This window comes from Ostreococcus tauri (assembly GCF_000214015.3).
Source record: "Ostreococcus tauri WGS project CAID00000000 data, contig chromosome 04, whole genome shotgun sequence".
Classification (NCBI taxonomy): domain Eukaryota; kingdom Viridiplantae; phylum Chlorophyta; class Mamiellophyceae; order Mamiellales; family Bathycoccaceae; genus Ostreococcus; species Ostreococcus tauri.
The window spans coordinates 762,229-774,369 of record NC_014429.2 but is presented as its reverse complement, the minus strand read 5'-3'; the positions used below and the strand labels follow the sequence as shown (position 1 = coordinate 774,369).

General features: G+C 61.5%; 7 protein-coding genes across 7 annotated transcripts; 3 read left to right on the top strand and 4 right to left on the bottom strand.

Annotated features, from left to right (window-relative positions):
- Positions 1-169: 169 nt before the first annotated feature.
- OT_ostta04g04590 (Peptidase M12B, ADAM/reprolysin) lies at positions 170-3,148 on the top strand (the record flags this gene model as incomplete). The annotated part of the gene is made up of 1 exon (XM_003078947.2): positions 170-3,148. One exon carries the CDS (start codon positions 170-172, stop codon positions 3,146-3,148), a length of 2,979 nt encoding a protein of 992 aa, XP_003078995.2.
- Positions 3,149-3,603: 455 nt separating this feature from the next.
- On the bottom strand, positions 3,604-5,286 carry OT_ostta04g04580 (WD40/YVTN repeat-like-containing domain; the record flags this gene model as incomplete). The annotated part of the gene is made up of 3 exons (XM_022984595.1): positions 3,604-4,779; positions 4,876-4,998; positions 5,212-5,286. The coding sequence occupies 3 exons, from the start codon at positions 5,284-5,286 to the stop codon at positions 3,604-3,606; spliced, it is 1,374 nt and encodes a 457-aa protein (XP_022838847.1).
- An 807-nt stretch (positions 5,287-6,093) lies between these two features.
- On the top strand, positions 6,094-6,756 carry OT_ostta04g04570 (Protein of unknown function DUF3531; the record flags this gene model as incomplete). Its single annotated transcript, XM_003078945.2, has 1 exon — positions 6,094-6,756. The coding sequence occupies one exon, from the start codon at positions 6,094-6,096 to the stop codon at positions 6,754-6,756; it is 663 nt and encodes a 220-aa protein (XP_003078993.2).
- Positions 6,757-6,815: 59 nt separating this feature from the next.
- On the bottom strand, positions 6,816-8,173 carry OT_ostta04g04560 (Histone deacetylation protein Rxt3; the record flags this gene model as incomplete). The annotated part of the gene is made up of 3 exons (XM_022984593.1): positions 6,816-7,717; positions 7,812-7,959; positions 8,168-8,173. 3 exons carry the CDS (start codon positions 8,171-8,173, stop codon positions 6,816-6,818), a joined length of 1,056 nt encoding a protein of 351 aa, XP_022838846.1.
- Positions 8,174-8,370: 197 nt separating this feature from the next.
- OT_ostta04g04550 (Plexin-like fold) lies at positions 8,371-9,843 on the bottom strand (the record flags this gene model as incomplete). The annotated part of the gene is made up of 1 exon (XM_003078943.2): positions 8,371-9,843. One exon carries the CDS (start codon positions 9,841-9,843, stop codon positions 8,371-8,373), a length of 1,473 nt encoding a protein of 490 aa, XP_003078991.2.
- Positions 9,844-9,931: 88 nt separating this feature from the next.
- OT_ostta04g04540 (Ferredoxin-dependent bilin reductase) lies at positions 9,932-10,816 on the bottom strand (the record flags this gene model as incomplete). Its single annotated transcript, XM_003078942.2, has 1 exon — positions 9,932-10,816. The coding sequence occupies one exon, from the start codon at positions 10,814-10,816 to the stop codon at positions 9,932-9,934; it is 885 nt and encodes a 294-aa protein (XP_003078990.2).
- A 247-nt stretch (positions 10,817-11,063) lies between these two features.
- OT_ostta04g04530 (unnamed product) lies at positions 11,064-12,065 on the top strand (the record flags this gene model as incomplete). The annotated part of the gene is made up of 1 exon (XM_022984592.1): positions 11,064-12,065. The coding sequence occupies one exon, from the start codon at positions 11,064-11,066 to the stop codon at positions 12,063-12,065; it is 1,002 nt and encodes a 333-aa protein (XP_022838845.1).
- Positions 12,066-12,141: the final 76 nt, after the last annotated feature.

Below are 12,141 nucleotides of genomic sequence, written 5' to 3'. Positions count from 1 at the left end.
ACGGTATATATACATATTTACGGTGGACGCGAGACGATGGCAGAACACCGACGAGCGTGGAGCACTAGTTGTCGACCAATCGTTGATGGAAAAGATATTTCGGGGCTTTCTGGTCGACGGATGCGGATGTCAACACCATTGTGACGCACATCACGACGCGCGATGGGCGATGGGCGGTCGACGACGATCGGTCGGCGCGCTCGCGTCCATCGCCCTTGTGTGGGCGTGCGCGTGCGCGATCGCGACGAACGCGAGCACGATCATCGAGAACGCGGTGGCTGTGAAGCTTGAAAACGTGCGTTCGCTCGACGACGGCGCGCGCGTGACGCTGCGAGCGACGACGAACGGGTCGACGTACGAGATTGCGTTACATCGCGACTCGGACATCGCGGTGGACGCGAGCGTGGGGGCGTGGGACAGCGGGAAGGGAGACGTGGCGCGGGACGCGGTTGACGCGCAGGGCCTGGAGTCTTTGCGAAGATGCTCGTACGAGGGTGAAGCCACGGACTCGAGCGGGAAGACGCTTCGGGCGTTCGGGACGGTGTGCCACGGTCGTCTGCGCGTGGTTATTCAGCCCCACGTCGGGAACGATCTTCTGACGATCACGGGGGACCTGCTTGGCGAGCGCTCGGAAGCCGTTCGAGCGCAGACGCAAGGGCGCATGCTCGGGGTGGAAGAGATCGACGTCGCCGCGGTGACGATCGGTGAGTCTTGGCATCTCTCCGATGAGCTGGCGCAGTTCGCGAACAATGCGACGGACGGTTTTGTGATATCTCCGGACCAGCCCATTGCCTACGTGGACGACGCCGGCGCCGTGAACGCGAGTTCTGGCGTGCACTCCAGGAAGCTTTTGCAGTCCTCCGTCGCGTACGTCGAACTTGTGTTCTGGGGAGCGAAGGACTTCATGAACGTGTTCGATTACGATGTCAACGCGTTTATAGAGGAGAGTCTCTTGCAACTCAAGGTGGTACAAAACGTGTATGACCAGACCAGTGGCATGAATCCACCGCTGAAGTTTGTGGTTAAGCAGTTTTTGTACACGGCTCAAGGCTCGAGCGATCCTTGGGGCGTGTATGCGAGCACAGATTTGGGAAATATGCTAAGCGCCGCACAAGCGTGGAGCGAACGGCGACCTGATGCGCTAAGCTTCTCCACTTGGGACTCTGTCATCATCACGACAAACCGCGATTTGACTTTTTTTGGCGCCACTGGCATGGCGACCGTTGGCTCTATATGCACTCTTCGGAGCGTCAGTACGAACGCCGTCACGAAGGGTCAATATGTTGTTGGCGGCAACACTATCGCTCACGAGTTTGCTCACGTTCTTGGGATAATGCACGATGGGGATGCAGGTGCGGGCACGTCATCGTGCAGCGGCAACTTCATCATGTCATCCGCTCAAAGTGACGCAGAAAGTTTATCACCCTGTTCGGTCGAACAGTACAACTCCGGTACGTTTCGATGGGGTGGCCTCGTTTATACTGTCGATAAATCCTGCTTGACTACGACCACGGAGACGTTCTGTGGAAACGGTATCCGTGAGAAGGGTGAACAGTGCGACTGCTACGGTAACGACTGCGCCATTGTTGATCCCGCGTGTCATGGATCGAACTGTACGTTGGTGTCTGGTGCGGTTTGCTCGGTGCTACACGACAAGTGCTGCAATATTAACGGAACCGCCGCGGCTGCATCTGGGACGGTCTGTCGCGCCGCCACTGACGCAAGCTTCAACATTCCATGTGATGTTGAGGAAGTTTGCGACGGGAGTAGTTTTGCGTGTCCAGCAGATAGCGCAGCGCCGAATGGCAAGAAGTGCGAAGATGCTCAGGGCGACGTTGGCGCCTGTTTTGATGGCGTGTGCGAGAATCGAGATAAGGGCTGCAAAGTGAAAGGATATTACGGCGGCAAGTGGTGCAGCGCAGCGTGCGCGAGCTCCGTGTCCGGCTATACCGCTGCGCCCTTTCATATATTCGATGAATACACGTGCAGAGAAAGTCTGTGGTGTGCAGCGGGTCGGGACTCGTGCGATGCTGGTCTCTACTTGTGGAATGATGTCATGAGCAGGAGAGACGGCTTTCCATGTTCGAATGCGAACTTGGCTGGTACTTTCCCAAAAGTGTGCTACAACGGCGCGTGCACGCTGCTTAGTAGCGTACCCAGCTCAGAGTTACCGACGGCGCCACCGGTCTCGTCCCCGCCGCCGTCGCCACCACCTTCACCACCGCCGCCTTCACCGCCGCCTTCACCGCCTCCGCCGCCATCACCACCACCAGGTACCAAGGCGCCTCCGCCGTCGCCTCCGCCTCCGTCACCACCACCGCCGTCGCCGCCGCCGCCGCCGGTGGTAGTCGTGCCGTCATCGCCTCCGCTGATTCTGGTAAACGATATGTACCCCCCACCGCCCGTGATGTCCGCTGGTGATGATGTTGCAACCGCGGGAGAGGTTGAATACGTGCGAACGAGCTGTAAGTTGACTGGTTACAGCAGGTCCGATTTCCCTGCTCAACTTCCCGCGTTCAAGCGAGGCTTGGTGAATTATTTGGGTCTCACCGCTGGGATCGACGGCGTGACGTTTCTTGACGCCACCGATACTCGACGACGTAAGTTACTCAACGCGGCCACCGTGCGTGTCAAGCTGTTGCTGACTCAGTCGGACTCATCGTCCGCCATCATCAGCGCTTTAAACACGAGCTCCCCCACGACGGCGGATGCGATGCGGGCAAGCTTGAATGCGACGATGCCGAATTTATCCGAAGTTTCCGTCACGGAGGCAACGGTGATCGTCGCCGCCGTCGATGAAACGTATAAACCATCCAAAGAAGAGGACGAGGCGAACACGTTTGGCTACTACTTCCTCATCGCTTTGGTCGTCATCTTCCTTATGTCGCCACTGGTGATGTTTCTCCTCGGGCTTTGGTACGGCCCGTCGAGCAAGTTGGGTCGCGTCGTGCTCGTCTTCATTGGTGAGGAGAAATTTGCCACCTTTCAGAAGATGCTCTGTTTTCAGCGGACTGCGCAACAGGCTCGCGGTCCAAAGGTCATGCATATGATACCGCGCCGACGTGAGGCGCCGAAGTTCCATCTTCCTTTCACGAATGCGCGACCGCCGCCGCCGCCCAAGCGCGGCTTTTTCGGCCGCCAAACGTGACGAAACTAGTGTAGGTGCGACTCACGTCGAGTCAATTTCATATACTTGTACTTGTACAAGTACTTGTACCGGTATGTATTTACAACGCTACGGTGGACGCGAGAGACGGGAACGAACGCGCGCAATACGATTTCGGGGATTCAAATCAAACTCGTGGTGGTGTCGATGAAAACACCCTTGGTACCAAAAAACGACGTTCTCTGTGATTCTTTTCCCGAGCCCCCGCGTCGAGTCAGGTTGCGATCGACGATCCAGTAATGAATAACGTTGTCGAGCTCCCGATGCGACTCGCTGGCTCAAAAACGCAACAAACAATGAGAAATGGGCGTTCATGTAGTCACCTGGGGGGTCAGTCATCAACGGTTTGAAAATAATGAGGAAGTGGAGTGATGTGTGAAGTCTGAGGCGGCGTCGGAAAACGGGATATGAGGAAATCTATGCCAAGTCTTGAGCGCTTAACGGAAGTTGAACCTGCGAAGAACAGATGAGTCATTAGCATCACGCACCTTCTTGGTCTTTTCGACGGAGTTGTCAAAGCACTTCCAGAATCGCAACGTCTCATCCGCCGCCGCAGAGACAACCGTGGTACCATCTGGAGACTGCGCCATGTGAAGCACCCGCGCTTGATGGCCAGTCAACTCTGCCATTTTCGTCATCGTCGGGTATTTCCACAAGCACAATTGATTCTGGCTATAACCGTGCGATGACAAAAGCTCTCGTTCATGCGTGTTCCACTGCAACGAGCACACTTGCGAGTGCGTGTCGACAGAGTTCAACATGGCGCCAGTGTTCGTGTTCCAGAACTTGATGCAGCGGTCGGCGGTACCGCCTCCCGAGGCGAGCAAGTTGGACTGGAATGGACACCACGCAAGAGCCTTCACGGCAGCTTGGTGCGCATCTAATCGGTGCAACGCTTGTCGGTTGCCGATCGAAGTCGCGTCAAAGATGTGCAACAAGTTGTCGTTACCGCCAGACGCGAGCTGGTTGCCACTCGGGCTCCACTTCAAACCACAGACCTCTTGCTGGTGAACTCGAAGCGTCGATGTGCAATGCTCGCGAATGCGAACGTCGTGAATCATGATGGTGTTATCACGTCCGCCTGTGGCAAGCTGCGAACCGTTCCACGAGATCGCGCCCACCCGCGCCGCGTGACCTCGCAACGTACGCACCTTCTTGCACTGGCTCGCGTCCCAAATTTGAACCTCCGCACTGTTCGTACCGACCGCGATGTGTTTTCCATCCGCCCCCCAGTTGACAGAAGTGATGTAGTCCTCTTCGTCCGCCGGGTTCGTCTGGCACAACTGGTTGATAGCCCCAGTATCCGCGTTCCACATGTACACGGTGCAACCCAACGCCACCGCGACTTGGTTCGACGACCCCCAGTCGATCAGGTTCAAATAGTAGTCGTCGATCAACTCCGGAGCATCTAAGATGCGTTCCGGTGCGGATGGAATCTGACGGCACGTCTTCTTCGCTCGCACACCGGCGGAATTGTTCGTGTAGACGCCTCGCGCCGAGTTTTCCATCCCACTCGGCGGCGCCGGCGCCTTTGACTTGAACGCGAGAATCTTCGCCGAATCGCTTCCCCTTTCCACGTGGAAGTTATCCGCTAGACTCTTCTTGTACGCCTCCTGCGTAAACATACACGCGTGATCGTCGCCGCGATTGGTCAGTCTCTAAATTCTTGAACACCTCTCAACGCGTCCGGGCGCGTCTCGCTCGCGCACCTTCGCCGGAGACCGTATCTCCTTTGAATCATCCTCTCCCTCCGTCCCCCGCCCGTCCTGGGACATGTTATAGTGCGCCACGTCCAAGTCCAGCGCGCTTCTGCTCGGGATGAACCGATCGACCTGTTTTCACGCGCGAAGAGCGCTCAGCTGTCAGTCCACCATGTCGAAAGTGTCGACACGATGCCGATCGAGCTCCCCGATCAAAATTCGCGCGTGTCCCGCGTCCGCGCGATCGCGCACGCGCGTCACGCGCGTCGAAACGACGCATCGTAATCCCCCCCCCCGCGAACGCGCGAACGCGCGCGCGACGCCTCGACGAACGCCCCGACGCACCTGCGCGCGACTCGGTGTCGACGCGCCGCGAACGTGCGGATCACATTCCGTCGCTCGGCGCGCCGGACTCAGCATGACGACCACTCTCTCTCGCGCGCGCGCTCCCCGACAAAAAAATACTCGATCGTTCGGCGACGCGAACGTCGAAGATTCCGCGTCGGCGAGTGCGCGCGCGCGGCCGCCGATGCGCGCGCGCGCGCGGTCGCCGTCGTTCCCCTCGTCGCGCACCGAGGGGGTACACCACGAGTCACGACCCTCGACGGACGCACACGCGTGGACGATTCCGATCCCGCGTCCGTGCGCGTGCTGATAGTGACACCGATACCCATCACGTGACTGATACTACGACATTTTGGCACCGATGTCGAGGACAAACGGCGATGATGCGTCGATTGTGTCCTCGGTTGGGCAGTGATACCCATCACGTGACTGATACTACGACATTTTAGCACCGGTGTCGAGGACAGACGGCGATGATGCGTCGATTGCGTCACTCGTCGACCCCGAGCGCGTCGCGAGAGCTCGAAGAGTGACCGACCGAATCGCGCGCGACACCTCCGCGGCGTTCGTCGCGCGCGCGAGCCGTCGACGCGCCGACGCGATCGCGCGGCGTCGACGTGTGATGTCGGCGACGGCGCGGGCGCGGGTGAGGCCGCGGGCGCGTGGGTGGGGCGCGGGGGGGGGCGGACGGCGGGCGCGGACGGCGCGGACGGCGCGGGCGACGGATGCGCGCGCGAACGCGGACGACGCGGACGACGGACGACGGACGCGACGACGGGCGCGCGGACGGACGGACGCGGATGGTCAGGGGGGGGGGCCGGCGCCGGCGCCGGCGCCGGCGCGGGGGACGGCGCGGCGACGGAGGCGGCGCGGCGGCGATGGATGGAGATATTGAAGGAGGAGTCGGCGCGCGATCCCGAGATCGCGTCGTTGTTAGAGGGGGCGAATGGGGATCCGACGGCGGTGGAGGCGAATATTCGCGAGCGGTTCGAGAAGAAGAGGGAGAAGATTTATCAAGATCGAAGCGGTTCGACGGTGCCGACGCTCGTGACGTTCCGAGAGGTGAACGCGTTCAATTGTTGGATATGGATCGAGAGTCACAATCAGATTGCGGAGATGGAGAAACCGCTCATCGAGGAGGTGTTCAAGGCGTGGTTCGTGCTCGGCAAGTTGGGTGGATTCAATTCGTTTAACATGCAGGCGATGGAAAACTACGACGAACCGTCCTTCATGGACTACTCCATGGAGCGCGCGCATGAGTTCAGTACGGACACGTCGACGCACGTTTTCCACGAGATGAGTGAGATGGAGTTCCAGGGACAGTGGGCGCGAGTTTACATCGACATGGGCACCGCGGATGAGATGGCGTTTGACGTGTTGATAAACTCGCTCATTCAGTTTTCGCGCGAATACTTTGGATTAAAGCAAGTCGTCATTGGAGGCGTGAACGAAGATTGGCCCGTTGAGGGAAGCGATTACGGTTCTACAGACTTGATTGTCGACGAGACGTTCGGGCGCGGTCCCAGAGGACGACTGTCTAGATGACGACGGAAGGCGACGTACAGCATTTTTCCCGTGTATAATGACAAACTTCAAAATTATAATCATTCGCTGTGCGGCAAGTATTGGAGCCTGACAACATTGTACTCTTTCCCGCGAACGATCACGGAGTTCGATCCCCACTGAATCTCATCCCAACGAAGGTCGTCCTCGGCGACGTCGATGTAAGATTTGGGAAGCGGCACGCCCGCGGCGAGCGTCTCCTCCAGGGGCAGCGGCTTCTTACTCACCGCCCACTTAAATTTATCCTCGTCACCCTCCTTACCTTGAACGTAGCTCAATTCATAACGCTTCCGGTTCGTCTCGAGGTACAGCGCGTCGCGACGAAGTCGTGCGCACGTCCATAGAGACCTCTTGAAACCTTGGTCGGCAATCAACCCCACGCTGTACTTCATCCAAGGCTCGTTGCACAGATTGTATTGAATCGTGACCTCACGAATGAGCCCCTTCTTACCTGTCGCAGACGTCGATGAGTTTCGTGTTTGAATGACATGTTCCTTGTTCATCGGAAAAAACGTTGGTGAAACCTTCCGCTTGTTCACATTTGGTGTGAGCTCGATCTCCGTCCCGGAGTTGGTCACCGCGTGAGCGGTCTCGATGACAAAGCCACACCCATCCTTCACGGTACCCCACGATCGCGAGCGGATCCCGTTTCGGCTAGAAGACACGTATCCTTCGGCGGGATGCGGCGTCGGTCGAACGACGACGCGCACCGATGCTAGGTTTGCCGGAACCACGGCGCTCGGACGATAATACCCCGAGTGCATCAACACGGCGACGAGATCCGAATCTGCCGTGTACACATCCGTGCCCCAGAGCTGACGCGCGCGCAAGTGGCGATTCGCGCTCGATGTCGCTTCCGCCGCGATCTCGACGTCGAGCGCCCCATCGCCGAGTTTAGACGCGAGCGACTCGCCCTCTCGGTACCTCGTCTCCGTCACATCCTCTGCGCCCGTCGCGGACACCGTCAGTCGCCCATCGCTTCGATCCCAATCCCTCGCGCAACGTTCAGCGCGATCACTCAACCATCAACGACGCACCTCTGTTCACCGTCCTCCCATCCTTCGCTTCGGTTTTCTCCCCGCTCCCTTTCTCCGCGGGTTTCCTCTCCTGCGCGGGATCGCCGCCTGAATTCCGCGTTCGCGCGCTCCGTCTCGATCTGTCTCGCTTCGCCGCCGCGTCCTCGCCCTGCGCACGCGCCGATGAACGTCGCGCATCGTCAGTCGTTCGTTCACTCGCGCGCGCGCGGCCGCGACGCGTCGTTGGATTGTTGATTTTCGTTGGTCTCCAACGCTCGCGCGCATTCAAACGTCGCGTCGTCGTCGCGTCGTCCTCGCGACGCGTTCGAGGGCGACGGTGGAGCGCGCGACGCGGCGACGATGATCGATGCACGCACCTCCATGATGTTCGAGCGCGAGGGGACGATCGCGCGGCGCGCGGTGAGGACTTCGGGGGGAGAGGCGAGCGACCCGAGGGTGCTGTGGGTGGAGATGAAACCTCGCGGATTCGCGCGCGAAGGGGCGGATGAGGACGATGTATTCGATGGCGCGTGCGCTAACAACGCGATAGACGCTATGGATATGACTAGGGGTGGCTAATTTACGGGCGATCGCGCGCGCCGAGGCCGGCGTCGGCGCCGATGATGACCTCGGGCGGCGAAGGCGCGGGCGCCGAGTGGCACTTGGCGACGCACCGCTGGCGACTACTGGCAAAGGGGAGAGCGTTGCACGACGTGTTCGTGGGAAACGACGAGCACCGCTGGCAAAACCCGGCGCGACCGTTGAAGACCATGTTGCAGAAGTTTGTCTCGCCGGTCGTCGCATTGACGGCGCACGTTTGGTACTCGGATTCGGTCGATCTCGGCGAGCACAGCGCGTGGTTCTCGGCGACGCGTGAAACGCGATTGCACTCACCTGAGGCGGCGTTGAAGGCGCACATCGGAGCATGCGTTTCACACTCCGCCGCCGTTCGAAACTCACCGCACCTGTTCCGCACCAAGCAGTGACCCCGAAGCGTCGAGACATCCGTCACGCTTGTGTTGCTACCGACGTACACCGATTTACTGCCCATCTCGATCGTGTCCGGAACGGTCCACAGGCACCCCACAGAGCCCGTGACGTTCATCGTGCACGCTGCACTCGTGTTGTGCGCCGCGCACGCCGCCTGCGCGTTTCGCTCGTCGTAACATTGCCCGTCCAACCAACCGCAACCCGGCTGCGTGCACGTCTGCACGGTGGTGTACGCCGCGCAGTTCAACTCCGGGTAGCCGCACCGACCTGTGTCCGCGTTGAACGCGCACACCAAACCCTGTTTACTGCACCCCACCTCGCTCGTGAACGTCCCGCAATCGACGATGCAATTCGAATCGATCCACGCGCAACCGTACTTCTCTCGCGCGAACGCGCACGAGGCCGCCGTTGCGTGCTTCGCGCACTTCTCAATCACGCCCGTGGCGAACGCGCTGATCGTGAACTCATGCCGCGTCGCCAGACTTAACTCTACCGGGGGCGGCGGCGCCGAAGTATCCGACGTCGACGCCTCCGTCGGCGCCTCCGTCGGCGCCGACGCGCTCGAATCGTCCGACGGCGGATCGCCGTCAACCGACACCTCCGTCGTCGGTTCCTCCGCCCCGGGCGCACCTAAAACGTCCTCCCATCCAACCACACTCTCACTCGATCCCCCAGAGGTACTGGAGGTCGTCGTTGCCGTCGAGCGCGCGTTCGCCGTCGACGCCGTCGACGCGGCGCTCGGCGTCGCCGTCGTCGTCGTCGCCGGCGCCGGCGCCGGCGACGACGTCCGCTCGCTGAACGGCTCCACCGCGTACATCGTCGCTCCCGCGAGCATGACGACCGCGAGCGCCACGAACGCCAGCGACCACCCTTTGCGTCGCGGCCATCGCCTGAAGCTCGCCGAGGGTGTTGCGTCGTCCCGAAGCGGGTCGTCGTCGTCGGGCGCGCGTGCCGCGTCGGGCGTCGGCGCGTGGGACGTCGCCATCGCCTCATCGTACGTCAAAAGCGTCGATCGCGTCGACGCGTGCGCCTGGCGCAGGGGCGTGTGCTCCGACGTCTTCATCGCGCGTCGAGCACTCGGGCGTGGATGTTTTAGTGTTCGCCCCAGGGGCGCGAGCGCGGGAGAATAACTCAGAGAACACCTCCCTCACTCACAACGGTCTCGATCGCGGGGTCGATGCGGTGACGTCGAATAAAACCTCGCGCATGTACCTGTCGGCGACGTCGACGCCGAACGCGCGCTCGAGCGCTCGACGGGTCTTTTCGTTCTCGAGCTGACGGTCGCAAAATCGAACCTGCGCGTCCAGGGCGCGCGTCGATCCGCTCTCGAGCACGAGCTCGGGCGCCTTGGCGAGCTCGCAGTGCGCGTCGTGTAATTTATATGCGTAGTCGAAGAACGCATCGACGTCCCGTGACGCGGTTTCGTCCGCTCGAGGACCTACGCACAGGCACAGCGGACCGAGAATCGCGCGTCCCCACTCCGGGAGCTCGCGTCTCGCCACGCCCAACTTCAACGTCTCCTCCAACATCCTCCCTCCCACGTCTTCGTACGTCTCAGGAAGGCTCAAATCACTCGTCACCGGCGCGCAATCGACCACGCACAGCGATAACCGTCCACCGAAACCCACCGCGTCCGCCGCGTACACCGGCGCCGCCCGCTCCGCCCACGGATACATCACCACGTGCAGCACCTCGAACCCACCGTCACCCCACGCCAGCTCGACGTGCATCTTACGAAACACATCGCTCTCGTACACCGCGTTCTCCACGCACAGCTTCGACGGCGCATCGTCCAGCGGTCGCATCGACGCGAGGTCGTCCCCCAGCCCATCGCTCGGCGTCGCCCCCAGCGCCTCCCACCGCTCGACGAACGCCTCCGCGGCGCGTCGCGTCGCGCTCACGGGCGCGTTCGTCGCCCCCGCCCACGCGCGGCATCGCGTCGAGCTCGCGCGCGCGCTCGACGCTATTCGAGCGCTCGACGCGCGCATGTCTTCGAGCGCGTCAGTGACGGGCGTTCGCGACGCCTCGCGCGCCATGCTCGCCCTCGCCCGCGCGTGTCCGCGCGCGGCGTTCGCGCGCGTCCGTTCGCGCGCGCGCCGAGGGCGTCACTCGCACGCGCGCGCGTCGGCGGGGGCGCGAAGCCACCGCGCGAGCTCGCGCGAGCGGAAACACGCGCGGGCGGCGGACGCGCACGCGGCGGCGATCGCGCGCGCGATCGAGGCGGACGGCGCGCGCGCGCGGGCGTGTCGAGGGCCGTGCGCGGGATGCGGGACGACGCACGCGATGGCGCGCACGGCGGAGGCGGAGGCGGAGGCGCGCGCGGTGGCGCGGGCGGTGGAACGGGCGGGACGGTTGGATTACGACTGCGCGGTCGCGGACGGGCGATTCAGCGCGATGGCTTTAGAGGCGTGGGACGGTGGGAAGATGATCGGGGTGCTCGTGGGGACGGAGCGGTCGAGTGGGAAGCGGGTGACGCTCAAGGCGTTTAGCGGGCAGTTGTTCGGCGCGTGGAGAGTCGAGGGTTGGGCGCCACCGGTCGGAGAGCTCACGCACGATAACGTCGCGTACGTGGAAGAACACGCAAAGATACAGCGTTTGAGCGAGCGCATAGCGGAGGCGGAGTCGGCTGAGAAGGAGGCTCGAGCCGCGGCGACGGCGGAGGCGGCTTTGAGAGAGGGCGAACTGGAGGCGCTCAATAAAGCCGCCAAGGCGGCTCAAAAGGCCAGGAGACGGGCGCGCGCGGCGCTGGGCGACGATGCAAGTGCCGCCGATATTGAGGCGTTGGACGAGGAGAGTCGGCGCTCGAAGCGTCAGGTGGCGGCGGCGAAACAAGTCATCAACGAGGCGACGGCGACGATGCGCGCGCGCGCCGATTCGCTTCGAGAACGCATCGATGAGATGAAAACGGAACGGAAAACGCTCTCACAAAACCTCCAAGAGAATATTTGGGATAGTTACAAACTTCCTAGCCTAAGCGGTGACGTCCAACCACTGCGTGATGTGTTTCATCCACGAGTCACATCCATTCCGTGCGGTTGCGGCGACTGTGCGGCGCCAAAGCTCCTCGCCTGGGCGCACGCGCGAGACGTCGTCCCGGAAAGCATCGCGGAGATGTGGATCGGTGCGTCACGCCCGCGCGATTTTCGAGTTCGCGGAACCTTTTACGGTGCGTGCAGGGACAAGTGCGTTCCAATCATGGGACACTTGCTCTGTCGACGCGAGCGGCTAATAGACGTCACCGTCGTCGAGCGCCGCGACGCCGGCACGAACGCCGACGCATCCTGATTCTTTCTAAATGTACATTGTTTGTATCCCTCCGAAACGTCAGCACACTTTCTCTCGTCGACTTCGTCGTGTCATT